The sequence below is a fragment of the Leptidea sinapis genome, chromosome 42, assembly GCF_905404315.1.
Source record: "Leptidea sinapis chromosome 42, ilLepSina1.1, whole genome shotgun sequence".
NCBI lineage: Eukaryota > Metazoa > Arthropoda > Insecta > Lepidoptera > Pieridae > Leptidea > Leptidea sinapis.
In genome coordinates, this window is record NC_066306.1 from 2,614,144 (window position 1) to 2,628,802 (window position 14,659).

Consider the following 14,659-nt stretch of genomic DNA (forward strand, 5'->3'; position numbering starts at 1 on the left):
CAAAGCCCTAAAGTAATTCTAATTTATTTTAATAAAGCTATAAACAATACTTCATATAAAAAAACTGTTTTTGTTAAACCAAAGCCTCCACCTACACTTAGCAAAGGATATGACAAATCTGCTCACCAAGAAATTTTAAGGGATTTTAATATTCCCCAACCCTCTAATGGATGTGCATTAATTAACAAAGTAAATGAAAATCCTTTGGAATCCTCAGTAATTGATTTAATTATTTCTCTTATAAAATCTCTTAGTCAATCGAATTAATTTTCACCGTCCAACGCTGCCTTATTAGTTTCTGCAATTACTCAAATTTATAAACCAAATAATGGACAAAGTTCTTCAATGGAATTGTCAAAGCATCACTCCTAAAAAAAGTGATCTTATTTATTTATTAAATAAATATAAACCTTATATCTGTGCTCTTCAAGAGACATGGTTGAAACCAGGATCTTTATTTAAGATTCGTGGTTATTCATGTCTCAGAGAAGATCGTGTGGATGGGCATGGCGGAGTAGCCATGCTTGTGAAACACCCTCTTTCCTTTTCTCTCTTCACTATTCCTTCTCACAGTAATGATTTTTCTATAATTGCTGCTTTAGTTGAAAATATCTGTTATGTATCTATTTATATACCTCATCCTTCTTCTGCAATCTTAAATGAAATTAAAGATATTATTTCCATTCTTCCAAAGCCTTTTATGATCCTTGGTGATTTTAACTGTCGCCATGAAACCTGGGGTTACTTATCTTCTAATAGTTATGGTAACACATTAATAGATATATTTGATTCAGTGAATTTGTGTATATTAAATGATGGTCGTCCTACACGACGTTCTCATCCTGACGAGGGCCCAAGTGCTCCAGATTTAACAGTCACTACACCTAATCTTGCTTCTTCTTTGTCCTGGGATCCATTACGATCTACTTTTGGTAGTGATCACTTCCCACTATTATTATCATTTCCAACCTGCAATAATAACAATAAAGTATTACATAAAACTTATTCTCCTCGTTTAAAATATAAGCTTAATGATGTTGATTGGGATTTATATAAAGATCTAATAAAAAACAAAATTATTACACTTCCAAAAATTAATCCAGGTACAGAATCTCAGTGTGCAGATTCTTTAGCAAGAATCTTTATTGAGGTTGCCAATGAGATATTTCCAAGTAAAAATAGCTCTTTGGGTTTTATTCCTTCTCCTCCTTGGTGGGATAACGAATGTACTGAGGCAGTAAAGAGAAGAAAATATGCTGAAATTACATACTGTCAATGTTCCACTGATGAGAATTTTGAAATTCTTACAAAGAGTATGTCAGAAACTTCAAAATTTCTAAAGAAAAAGAAATTTGATGGCTGGAAAAATTTCTGCTATTCAATATCACCTGATGTCAAACCATCTCTTGTATGGCAAAATATAAGAAGGTTTAGATCTGCATACAAAGATTCATCTCCAAAATCAATCCCTTTTCATTTAGTTAATAGCTTTTTAGATAAATTGGCTCCACCTTTCGTTCCTGAAGACTTAATAATTGTTTACCCTGTAATAAATATAAATAATGATAACTGTTTTGGTCTAAACAGTATATTTTCTCTCACTGAACTAAAAGGTGTAGTGTCTCATGTTAAGGATTCTGCTCCTGGACTGGATGGTATTCCGTATTCCTTTATCTCTCATTTAGATGATGATGCTTTATTTTAATATTTATCTCTTATAAATTCCATAGTGACATCTGGTAACATCCCCTCCACGTGGAAACGTCAAGAAATAATTCCCGTACTGAAACCTAATAGGTGTTCTTCAGACCATTCTACCTATCGCCCAATCGCACTTTCCTCTGTTTTGATGAAAATTACAGAACATCTTATAAAAAATCGTTTAGAATGGTTTGTTGAGCATAACGGTCTATTATGTGAATCCCAATTCGGTTTCAGACGTGGGAAAAGTACTATTCATAGCTTAAGCATATTCATTTCTGATATTCAATTATCATTTTCAAATAATAAATCAGTAATAGCTGCGTTCTTAGATATAAATTGTGCCTATGATAATGTCGTAATAAGTATTTTAAAGAGTAAGCTTTTACAACTTAATATACCTCTGCTATTAACAAATTTTATCATAAACATGCTTTCCGAAAGATACATAATCCTGAAACTAGATGTCAAATACTCGACTTGTTTCAAAGGGCCTCCCCCAGGGATCAGTACTTAGCCCAATATTGTATAATATTTATACACACGATTTAAAATCATCACTTAATAGTGTAAATGTTCTTCAGTATGCTGATGATCTATTAATTTACTGACGTGATATTTCTATTGAAAAAGCTAGTTCTTCTATAACACAACCGCTGATAAATTTAAAAACTTGGTTGGACTTAAATGGCCTTGATCTATCACCTGAAAAAAGTACAATAGTTTTATTCACGAGATCAAGAACTCCTCCTCCTATTTCTATATTTTATGAGGGTTATCAGATTCCAGTTAAAGATAATGTTAAGTTTTTGGGAATTGTCTTAGATTCGAAACTAACTGGTATCCCACATTGTGATTACCTAAATGCTAAATGTGAGCGTACTCTTAATATTTTAAGATGTCTGTCAGGTGTTTGGTGGGGTGCGAACCCTTTTTGCATGAAATTGTTATATAATGCTCTTATAAGAAGTATATTAGATTATGGTACATTCTTGCTGGAGCCTGGTAGTGTTAAGGCATTTAAAAAACTAGATCTCATACAGTCCAAAGCTTTAACGAGTAGTTTCTGGTGCTATGCGGTCAAGTCCTATCAATGCTCTTCAAGTAGAATGTGGTGATCCTCCACTACATCTACGTCGTCAATATTTAGCAGACAAAATTTATATTCCGATCTTTTCAGTTTCTTAACCACTCTCTTTATAACAAACTTCAGAAACTTTCTCATTATATAGATTCATCTGCATATTGGTCAAATAAAAAACCACCTTGTCTAATCAATAGTTTTAAGAAATTTATCAACATAAAAGCTCCTATTCATCGATCCATTAATTATCCTCTTTTCAGTACTAGCTTTGAAGCATTAATGTTGCTTCCAGAAATTAAATTTAACTCGGATTTAAATAAGCACGATATTAGTATAAATATTTCGTTTAATCTTCTTAAAAATACTGTTTGGGTTGATTACCATCATATTTACACAGACGCGTCTAAACATTCCTCCTCGGATCCCGTTGGTGTAGGTGTCTATCACGCTCAATTTAAAATATCACAGAAAATTTAACTACCTCCGGAAACATCGGTGTTTACTGGGGAATGTTATGGTATTTTTAAGGCTATTGAATATATTATTCTATTTAAACTTCCAAAAACAATAATTTTCTCTGATTCAAAAAGTGCCTTACAGTCTCTCAATAGGTTCCCATTTAAATCAAAAAACATTTCTTCTGTTGTCATAGAAATAAGAAATCTATTAAATAAATGCAATCACTTTGGTCATTCTGTGTTGTTTGTATGGATCCCCAGCCATAGCGACATTCCTGGTAATATAAAAGCAGACCAACTAGCTAATGAAGCCGTGGTCGATGGCGACATTTTCCCTTATAAAATTTTTTGCCAGGATCTAGGTGCTCTTCCTATAGTTCACCTTCAGGATTGTTGGAATAGACTTTGGACTGAAACTGGTCAATCAAAAGGCAGGAAATATTTTAACCTTCAGCCACTTATTTCATTTAAACCATGGTTTTTCCGTGCCAAATGCAATAAGTTAGTATGTTCTTCTATCATAAGAATGCGTTTGGGTCATGTTTGCACTCCTGTTCATCTTAATAGATTAGGCATTGTATCTACTGACATGTGTGAATGTGAATCCGATAAATGTGATCTAGATCACATTTTCTTTTCATGTTCTCTATACGACCGCTTCTCATTCCTGAATGATCTAATATCTCTTAATGTTCCTTTTCCTACCTGTATATCCTGTCTAATTATGTATCCATGTAAATTTTATAAAATATTGTCATCTTTCATTCTTCAGAATCATATTAATGTTGTGTAAGTAGCAAGTATATATGTGTATATTTATGAACTTTTTAATATCCGTTTCAATCCTCTTTCTACTTATCTGATCCTTTCCCGTGTTCCGTATCCTTTTTTAACTTAGTTTCCCAATCTTTTAATTTACGTTATTGGCAAAAAGTAAACGCTATTGCCAAAAGAAGAAAAAAAACAAGAAAAAAAAAAGTGGATATGTGAAAAAGGGCGGGAAACTTAAGATCGGTCGCACGTAATTTTGATAACTTTTCATTTTATTTTTAAATTTCATGTAAATATTTAGATATTTTGATCAGATAAGTTGTAGTTTGTATATATTTTTGTAGTTAGTTTTTATTAAAGTGTTAATTTGTGTAAATTTCATCCTATTGGTAAGTCTTCTTTTCTTCACTTTTCTATGCTATGATGGACCCCCCGGATGATCCTGGGGGGACAGCCCCTGATATAGGTCATGTAGTGACAATTTCTAATAATGACGAAGGTAGCACTATGGATACAGATGGTTCTGTGTCTCAGACATCTAGTGGCCGTAAAAGAGTGTCAGCTCGACCCAGAATATGCAGACACTGTAATAAAAGACGACGAAAACACCGTGGTGATAAGAAGGATATTAAGGAAAGTGATTGCAAATGTGTAGACATTAGTGAAAAAAAAATTCTTTCCAAAGTCGATTCCTGCAATAATTCTTCTATAGTAGTAGAGACCATACAAAAAAATAACAGACACTCCACAACAGCCACAGCCCCCTGTTGCAAGGCTGTTATACAACTCATTAGATGCTGCTCCTTTTGTTGTACACATTCAGAAACAGTATTCATCTCCCGATGATAATGTTACTTTACATCCAGTTACATTTGGTCGTTTTCTCAAAAGAAATTCTATTAAAAATATTGTGAATGGAAGTTTAAAAAGGATAGGCCGGAATAGGTTATCTATTTCTTTTTCTAAGTACCAAGATGCAAATGACTTTGTTGAAAACAAAAATTTAGAAAATGAAAAATATAAGGCTTTTATTCCATCATTTTCTGTGAGTAGAATAGGAATAGTCAGAGGAGTACCAGCTGAGTGGTCTGAAGAGGAAATAAAAGATAATGTTTCTGTTCCTATTGGCTGTGGCCCAATCATAAAAATTAGGAGAATAAAACGAAAGATGATGATTGATGGACAAAACCATCTTAAATGTACTGAGTCTGTGGTATTTACTTTTGATGGACAGTTTTTGCCTAAACGAGTATATATGTGCTACACTTCTCTTACTGTAGACTTGTATATATATCCTACTATTCAATGCTACAATTGTTGTCGGTTTGGTCATGTGAAATCTCAATGCAGATCTAAACCAAGATGTTTTAGATGTGGTCAAGGACATAGTGGTGATAACTGCTCTGTTCAAGATGATTTTATATCTTGTTGTTTATGTAAAGGTTCCCATATTGCAACTGATAAAAAATGTTTAGAATATGAAAGACAAAGAGCTATAAAGGAATCAATGGCTAAAAACTGTATTTCATATTCAGAAGCTTCAAAGATACATCCATCTGTCTCTCGAATTTCATATGCAGATACATTACTCTCAGTGGTTATTCATGTCTCAGAGAAGATCGTGTGGATGGGCATGGCGGAGTAGCCATGCTTGTGAAACACCCTCTTTCCTTTTCTCTCTTCACTATTCCTTCTCACAGTAATGATTTTTCTATAATTGCTGCTTTAGTTGAAAATATCTGTTATGTATCTATTTATATACCTCATCCTTCTTCTGCAATCTTAAATGAAATTAAAGATATTATTTCCATTCTTCCAAAGCCTTTTATGATCCTTGGTGATTTTAACTGTCGCCATGAAACCTGGGGTTACTTATCTTCTAATAGTTATGGTAACACATTAATAGATATATTTGATTCAGTGAATTTGTGTATATTAAATGATGGTCGTCCTACACGACGTTCTCATCCTGACGAGGGCCCAAGTGCTCCAGATTTAACAGTCACTACACCTAATCTTGCTTCTTCTTTGTCCTGGGATCCATTACGATCTACTTTTGGTAGTGATCACTTCCCACTATTATTATCATTTCCAACCTGCAATAATAACAATAAAGTATTACATAAAACTTATTCTCCTCGTTTAAAATATAAGCTTAATGATGTTGATTGGGATTTATATAAAGATCTAATAAAAAACAAAATTATTACACTTCCAAAAATTAATCCAGGTACAGAATCTCAGTGTGCAGATTCTTTAGCAAGAATCTTTATTGAGGTTGCCAATGAGATATTTCCAAGTAAAAATAGCTCTTTGGGTTTTATTCCTTCTCCTCCTTGGTGGGATAACGAATGTACTGAGGCAGTAAAGAGAAGAAAATATGCTGAAATTACATACTGTCAATGTTCCACTGATGAGAATTTTGAAATTCTTACAAAGAGTATGTCAGAAACTTCAAAATTTCTAAAGAAAAAGAAATTTGATGGCTGGAAAAATTTCTGCTATTCAATATCACCTGATGTCAAACCATCTCTTGTATGGCAAAATATAAGAAGGTTTAGATCTGCATACAAAGATTCATCTCCAAAATCAATCCCTTTTCATTTAGTTAATAGCTTTTTAGATAAATTGGCTCCACCTTTCGTTCCTGAAGACTTAATAATTGTTTACCCTGTAATAAATATAAATAATGATAACTGTTTTGGTCTAAACAGTATATTTTCTCTCACTGAACTAAAAGGTGTAGTGTCTCATGTTAAGGATTCTGCTCCTGGACTGGATGGTATTCCGTATTCCTTTATCTCTCATTTAGATGATGATGCTTTATTTTAATATTTATCTCTTATAAATTCCATAGTGACATCTGGTAACATCCCCTCCACGTGGAAACGTCAAGAAATAATTCCCGTACTGAAACCTAATAGGTGTTCTTCAGACCATTCTACCTATCGCCCAATCGCACTTTCCTCTGTTTTGATGAAAATTACAGAACATCTTATAAAAAATCGTTTAGAATGGTTTGTTGAGCATAACGGTCTATTATGTGAATCCCAATTCGGTTTCAGACGTGGGAAAAGTACTATTCATAGCTTAAGCATATTCATTTCTGATATTCAATTATCATTTTCAAATAATAAATCAGTAATAGCTGCGTTCTTAGATATAAATTGTGCCTATGATAATGTCGTAATAAGTATTTTAAAGAGTAAGCTTTTACAACTTAATATACCTCTGCTATTAACAAATTTTATCATAAACATGCTTTCCGAAAGATACATAATCCTGAAACTAGATGTCAAATACTCGACTTGTTTCAAAGGGCCTCCCCCAGGGATCAGTACTTAGCCCAATATTGTATAATATTTATACACACGATTTAAAATCATCATTTAATAGTGTAAATGTTCTTCAGTATGCTGATGATCTATTAATTTACTGTCGTGATATTTCTATTGAAAAAGCTAGTTCTTCTATAACACAACCGCTGATAAATTTAAAAACTTGGTTGGACTTAAATGGCCTTGATCTATCACCTGAAAAAAGTACAATAGTTTTATTCACGAGATCAAGAACTCCTCCTCCTATTTCTATATTTTATGAGGGTTATCAGATTCCAGTTAAAGAAAATGTTAAGTTTTTGGGAATTGTCTTAGATTCGAAACTAACTGGTATCCCACATTGTGATTACCTAAATGCTAAATGTGAGCGTACTCTTAATATTTTAAGATGTCTGTCAGGTGTTTGGTGGGGTGCGAACCCTTTTTGCATGAAATTGTTATATAATGCTCTTATAAGAAGTATATTAGATTATGGTACATTCTTGCTGGAGCCTGGTAGTGTTAAGGCATTTAAAAAACTAGATATCATACAGTCCAAAGCTTTACGAGTAGTTTCTGGTGCTATGCGGTCAAGTCCTATCAATGCTCTTCAAGTAGAATGTGGTGATCCTCCACTACATCTACGTCGTCAATATTTAGCAGACAAATTTATATTCCGATCTTTTCAGTTTCTTAACCACTCTCTTTATAACAAACTTCAGAAACTTTCTCATTATATAGATTCATCTGCATATTGGTCAAATAAAAAACCACCTTGTCTAATCAATAGTTTTAAGAAATTTATCAACATAAAAGCTCCTATTCATCGATCCATTAATTATCCTCTTTTCAGTACTAGCTTTGAAGCATTAATGTTGCTTCCAGAAATTAATTTTAACTCGGATTTAAATAAGCGCGATATTAGTACAAATTTTTCGTTTAATCTTCTTAAAAATACTGTTTGGGTTGATTACCATCATATTTACACAGACGCGTCTAAACATTCCTCCTCGGATCCCGTTGGTGTAGGTGTCTATCACGCTCAATTTAAAATATCACAGAAAATTAAACTACCTCCGGAAACATCGGTGTTTACTGGGGAATGTTATGGTATTTTTAAGGCTATTGAATATATTATTCTATTTAAACTTCCAAAAACAATAATTTTCTCTGATTCAAAAAGTGCCTTACAGTCTCTCAATAGGTTCCCATTTAAATCAAAAAACATTTCTTCTGTTGTCATAGAAATAAGAAATCTATTAAATAAATGCAATCACTTTGGTCTTTCTGTGTTGTTTGTATGGATCCCCAGCCATAGCGACATTCCTGGTAATATAAAAGCAGACCAACTAGCTAATGAAGCCGTGGTCGATGGCGACATTTTCCCTTATAAAATTTTTTGCCAGGATCTAGGTGCTCTTCCTATAGTTCACCTTCAGGATTGTTGGAATAGACTTTGGACTGAAACTGGTCAATCAAAAGGCAGGAAATATTTTAACCTTCAGCCACTTATTTCATTTAAACCATGGTTTTTCCGTGCCAAATGCAATAAGTTAGTATGTTCTTCTATCATAAGAATGCGTTTGGGTCATGTTTGCACTCCTGTTCATCTTAATAGATTAGGCATTGTATCTACTGACATGTGTGAATGTGAATCCGATAAATGTGATCTAGATCACATTTTCTTTTCATGTTCTCTATACGACCGCTTCTCATTCCTGAATGATCTAATATCTCTTAATGTTCCTTTTCCTACCTGTATATCCTGTCTAATTATGGATCCATGTAAATTTTATAAAATATTGTCATCTTTCATTCTTCAGAATCATATTAAAGTTTAAATATTTATAGTGTTGTGTAAGTAGCAAGTATATATGTATATTTATGAAATTTTTAATATCCGTTTCAATCCTCTTTCGACTTATCTGATCCTTTCCCGTGTTCCGTATCCTTTTTTAACTTAGTTTCCCAATCTTTTAGTTTACGTTATTGGCAAAAAGTAAACGCTATTGCCAAAAGAAGAAAAAAAAAAAAAAAATGTGGATAGGTACATGCTGAAATTAATTATTTTGTCAATTTGTAACCATTCAATTTTGAGACACGACACTAACGAGCAAAATAGTTTATATTTATGTTGACGCGCGCGCTAGCTTCTCGGATGTATATTTACCAAACGTTGATAGAACACAAACTTTAATAAAAATGAATAATATAATATTTGATAGTGAAGGTGAGGTGCAAGATTTTCCGCGCCTTAAAGCGGCTCTCAAAAAAAACGATATATCAATTACTCAGCAACAATCACAATTGAGCGTTGGTACACCTTTAATAACTAATAACTCTCAGTATTCGTCCTCTGATGTTGATACGGCAATAACACTTAATTTACTCTATGATAAAAAACTAAAAGCACTTGAAAATACAATAGTAAATCGATTACATGAATGTAGAAAAAGTCTACAAGAACTACAAAATACTGTAATACATAAAAGTCATAATGCCAATTTCACCATCTTGAATTGTGGAAAACCATACTTTAAAGACAAGTTTGGATTTCCTGCCCCAAGTAATGTAGATACATTTAAACGGGCTAATGCTGGAATGTACGATTTTACTAACATGTCAAACATACAAGGTTGGACAGTACAAGACAAAAGTGAATTCATGAAGAAAATACTTGAAATGTCTCGAAAAATAAAACAAAAGGAATTAGAATCAGCACTTGCTAAAGCCAAGTCTAACAAAAGGTCACAGAATAAAAATGAAATAGAACAAATAAAGATTGAAATAAGAAAAGTAAAGAAAATGCCTCTAGAAGATGTAGTTCTGCCTGTTAACAAAGACTATGATTGGGAACAAATAGCCATAGAAATGAAATATAGACACAAACCTCAAGAGTATAAAGCTTTGTGGAACTTATTTTTGCACCCTTCCTTTAATAAAGGGCCATGGGCTAAAAAAGAGTGTTGGAGGTTAGAGAAAATATGTTCTCAAAAACAATATCAAGACTGGGATAGTATTGCAAAGGAGCTTAGGACAAACCGGACTGGGTACCAGTGTTTTGTGTACTACCATACTAATATCAATAATACTTTTACATCAAAAGAGTGGACAAAAAAGGAGGTAGAGCATTTAAAAAGATTAGTTGAATTCCATAAAGAACATGATTATATACCATGGACTAAGATTGCTGCCTGTATGGAAAACAGAACTAGAATTCAAGTGTATAATAAATTTATTCAGTTAAATTCAAAAAGAAAAGGGAGATTTATTCCTGAAGAAGATGCAGTAATTATAGCTTGTGCTGATAAATTTGGACCTGATTTTAAAAAAATGAAAATGTATTTGCCTGGCCGTTCAGTACCTCAATGTAGAGTCAGATATAATATTTTGGCCAAGCAGAAAACATCCATAACTTGGACCAAGCAGGAGGACAGAAAACTTATGCAACTTGTGGCTAATCAAGATTCACCAACAATTTTTGCAAGCTTGACTAAATATTTTCCTGGTAAAGATAGGTATCATTTAAGATCTCGATACAAAGTTCTGACTAAGTGGATAGAAAAGAATCCAAATGTTGATTTTGCATATGCACCCAGGCGTCCAGCTAGATGCTTGGTTCATGGTAATGAATCTTTAAATTTAAAGAAAGCCCTTGAAAACTTGAAATTAAGAATGCAGGATAAGTTACAATCGGAAAAAGACAAAACTATCACACTTCAGTCCTCAGAACAGAAAATAGATGATGCAATTATAAATTATTTACTTAAGGAGAAAATTTCATATAAAAATATTGCAAAACAAAAGTCTCAAAGGATTATAAATAGCCCAATACCAGAAGATAAAAACTTTTTGAAAATAGAAGATGAATCAGATATTTTAACCAAAAAGTCTGTTAATTTTAGGAATGTACGGCAAATCCTAGTTCTTCTCCGAGCAAAATTAGATAAGCAGAAGTTTATGGATAGTAAATTGTGTAAGCGATTTCCAGATTTATTACATTTAGATAATCATTTATATATATCAAAGCTTAAATCATATTCAAAACAGAAGAAACTGTCACCAGATGATATTAATAAAAAAGTTGTACCGGACATCTGGGGACAGCATCCCCTAGGTAGTTTACAATATGTTTTACCACCAAATCTTGCTACAATAACTGGATGTCGTCTTATATTGGAGTCTTTACCTGACCACCCATATAGAAAGAGACCCTTGCAATGTCTCCATAAAAACGCTAGTGTAACTCGTATATTTGAAAGGTTTTACATTATATTTATGTGGCCTATGTTACTTTCTGAAAATCAACCTAAATATGTTAATATTGATGCACAGGGAATAAATCAATCTGCTAGTAATAAAACTATAAATAGTGACATGGCTATAGAAAGTAGTATATTTAAATATGAGATTAAATAGTTCACAGGAGTAAACTAAGTTTTGCCTTGATCTGGTTAAGAAAAAATAATTAATTACTCATTTATTGTTATGGAATGTATATTGGGTGTAAATCTATTATGTGGGTGAGAGATTCGATGAAGACCAACATCTTGTAATAAGGACTGGATATGACAAAGATTGATAATATTTAATTCTTGAATAAGCCTACTTTGCCAATACTGTATCCTACATTATATGTTAATTATTATCACATTTGCTGGAAGGTTGATAAGCCCATTTATCAAATTATATTTTAATAAAAAAAACTTTTTATTTTCATTCGTGCCATTTTCATTTGAATTTCACGCCGCCTTTTATAGACGTCTTCACCCTGTCCACCTGTCACTGTCAACACAATTTAAATAATTATTCACTACAAACATTCAATACGAAAACGGACAGAGTTTCGGTGAGATGTTCACAGTCCGACGACAAACGAAGTAATGGTCACCAACTTTTTTTTTTGCGCCCAAACAAGGCAAAGGGCTACCCTCCGGGATAACGACGCAGCCTAAGTCTGCGTTGGTTATGTGGGACTCACGTGAAAACATAGGTGCCTACCCACTAAACACCACCTGCAGTTGGCTTTGGGCAGGTGCCCTCTAAGCCTACATCGAAGGCGACCTTCTCTTGGGAAGAGAGAGGCGCAAGCGGCACTATGGAGTATCCGCTGAGATATAGCACAGAAGGTGCTATCTAATTGGGACTAGTGACATAAGAAGGATGATCACAAACTAGAGGTGAATCTAAATGCGTCTGCCAAAAGGCGATCCCCGGATGCCAAAAGGCGATCCAGGTCAGACGAGAGTTGGTTAGGGGATCGGTTGGTTAGAGGGCGTGTCTGGGCCTCCTGACTTGATAACGTGAAGGAGAGGGGAGGGGTATAATCCGCTGCCTCCTTAATCAGGGGATTTGGGTGATTGACTGAGGACTTGAAGAAAGTTTCAGACAAGCACTTTAAGTGTTGTTGGATGATGGGGATGAAGATCTGCGTTCCTAACGCACCAGTGACCATTGACAGCCTTACGGCAGAAAATGGATTGGACTGTTTGGAGTTTATCAATAATGTTGGGTTTCGCATGAGCGAAAACTGGAGCGGCGTAAGTCATAACCGGTCGAATGCAAACCTTGAAGAGTGTTCGCTTGTTCCTAAAAGACATTTTACTGTGCCTACCTAACATACTGTTTAGGCGGTACAGATAGAAGCGGGCGGTTCCGGTCACCTTCTGGACGTGAGGCCTGAAGGTGAGTTGGGAGTCGAGGTTCACACACAAGTACTTGGCTGTGGACCTGAAGGGGGTCACCAACTGTTCTGCTACCGCTTATATAGCGGTCTGTCGGCTGCTAGTAGGGAGAGGTGACGTCACGTCTTGAAAATTTTCTTGTGTTTCTAAGATTATAATTAATGTGTGCGTGAGCGTCACGTACTTACATTCGTCAACACCAACACAGACAGCCAAATAATGTTGCAAATGAATAGAAAGTTCCCTAAATCAGTAAATTGTAAGAAATACTAGATTATATGTAACAAGAAAGAAGAAATAAAATATAAATTAACAATTTAATAAAAACATCACGTAGATATAGACGCGTAACAGATTTCAAATCTGTCCTTGCTGCTTATTATGCATATGTACATTCTAGATTATCATATGGAATATTAATATGGGGAAACTGTAGTGAAATAAAAGATATATTTATTCTACAGAAAAAATGGAATAGAATTTTAGAAAATATTCAGCAGATAGATTCATGTAGACCATATTTTATTAAACACAAAATTTTAAGTCTTACTTCAATTTACATTCAGAAGCATGTAAATTTGTTAAAAAACATTCGGACTTATACTCAACACTACCAAACAACAAGCGAAATAGTAGAAATTTAAACAAATTAAAAATTCCCCAAACGAGTATGTCATTAGTGTCATCGAGCCCTCACCACATGGCAATAAAAATTTATAATCACATCCCGAACGATATTAAAAATAAAGAGAAGCCTTCTCTATTTAAAAGACATCTTAAAAAATTTTTAGTTACAAAATGCTTCTACGATTTACCCGAATTTTTTAATTACACTTAGTGTGAGAATTAGTTACAATATAGTATAAGAATGTATAAAATGTATACTAAGACTATTTCTTTTATGTATAACATTGCTGTGCCCTTGCAGAGCGTCACATATTGTCTACCCATTAATGTACCTACCACCCTACTGTAAAATGTGACTTGCAATAAAATATTATGATTTGATTTGATATGTGTTTAATTATTGTTGCAAAAATTTTTGAAGTGTAAGTAAAGAAGTTCTTTAGAATCGTTGTTTTTTGAAACTCGATGAAATGAAAAAGCGAGACGATAGGGGTGCCGTCCCCAGCTATATCCGAGGTTTTCTAGGGTGCAGAGAACGAATTTGGCGTCATTTTTGAAATCCAAGATGGCCGTCGTGCATAATTATGATTTCAACAATGTGGATATCATATTCGAGGTTCTCGAGCGTGCAGAGAACGAATTTAGGATCATTTTTGAAATCCAAGATGGCCGCCGTGCAAAATTATGATTTCAACCGTGTGGATATTGTATCCGAGGTTCTCGAGGTTGCAGAGAACGAGTTTGGCATCTCTTTTGAAATCCAAGATAGCTGCCGTGCAAAATTATGATTTCAACAATGTGGATATCGTATCCGAGGTTCTCGAGGGTGCAGAGAACGAATTTGGGATCATTTTTAAAATCCAAGATGGTCGCCATGAAATAGTATGCTTTCAACACTATGGATATCGTGTCGGAGGTTCTCGAGGGTGCAGAGAACGATTTTGGGATCAATTTTGAAATCCAAGATGGCTGCGGTGAAAAATTCTTTCAGGGATATACGTATGCGTGGTGGTTATA

At 33.9% G+C, this 14,659-nt stretch overlaps 1 protein-coding gene and 1 long non-coding RNA gene across 3 annotated transcripts; one reads left to right on the forward strand and one right to left on the reverse strand.

The window, feature by feature from the left end:
• Positions 1-203: 203 nt before the first annotated feature.
• Positions 204-7,023, reverse strand: LOC126976854 (uncharacterized). Of its 2 annotated transcripts, none has more exons than XR_007731989.1 (2): positions 6,530-7,023; positions 204-1,256 (listed from the first exon to the last, which is right to left on the reverse strand). It is a non-coding gene; the product is annotated as an uncharacterized LOC126976854 (long non-coding RNA). The 2 variants fall into 2 exon arrangements; XR_007731990.1 differs by lacking the exon at positions 6,530-7,023 and adding an exon at positions 1,389-1,882.
• A 2,342-nt stretch (positions 7,024-9,365) lies between these two features.
• LOC126976758 (snRNA-activating protein complex subunit 4-like) lies at positions 9,366-14,028 on the forward strand. Its single transcript, XM_050825323.1, has one exon. It carries the CDS (start codon positions 9,534-9,536, stop codon positions 11,748-11,750), a length of 2,217 nt encoding a protein of 738 aa, XP_050681280.1. The 5' UTR covers positions 9,366-9,533; the 3' UTR covers positions 11,751-14,028.
• The last annotated feature ends 631 nt before the right edge of the window (positions 14,029-14,659 follow it).

What these genes read in the sequence shown, in the direction of transcription:
- LOC126976758 (XM_050825323.1), top strand. Translation starts at nt 9,534, where the DNA reads ATGAATAATATAATATTTGATAGTGAAGGTGAGGTGCAAGATTTTCCG.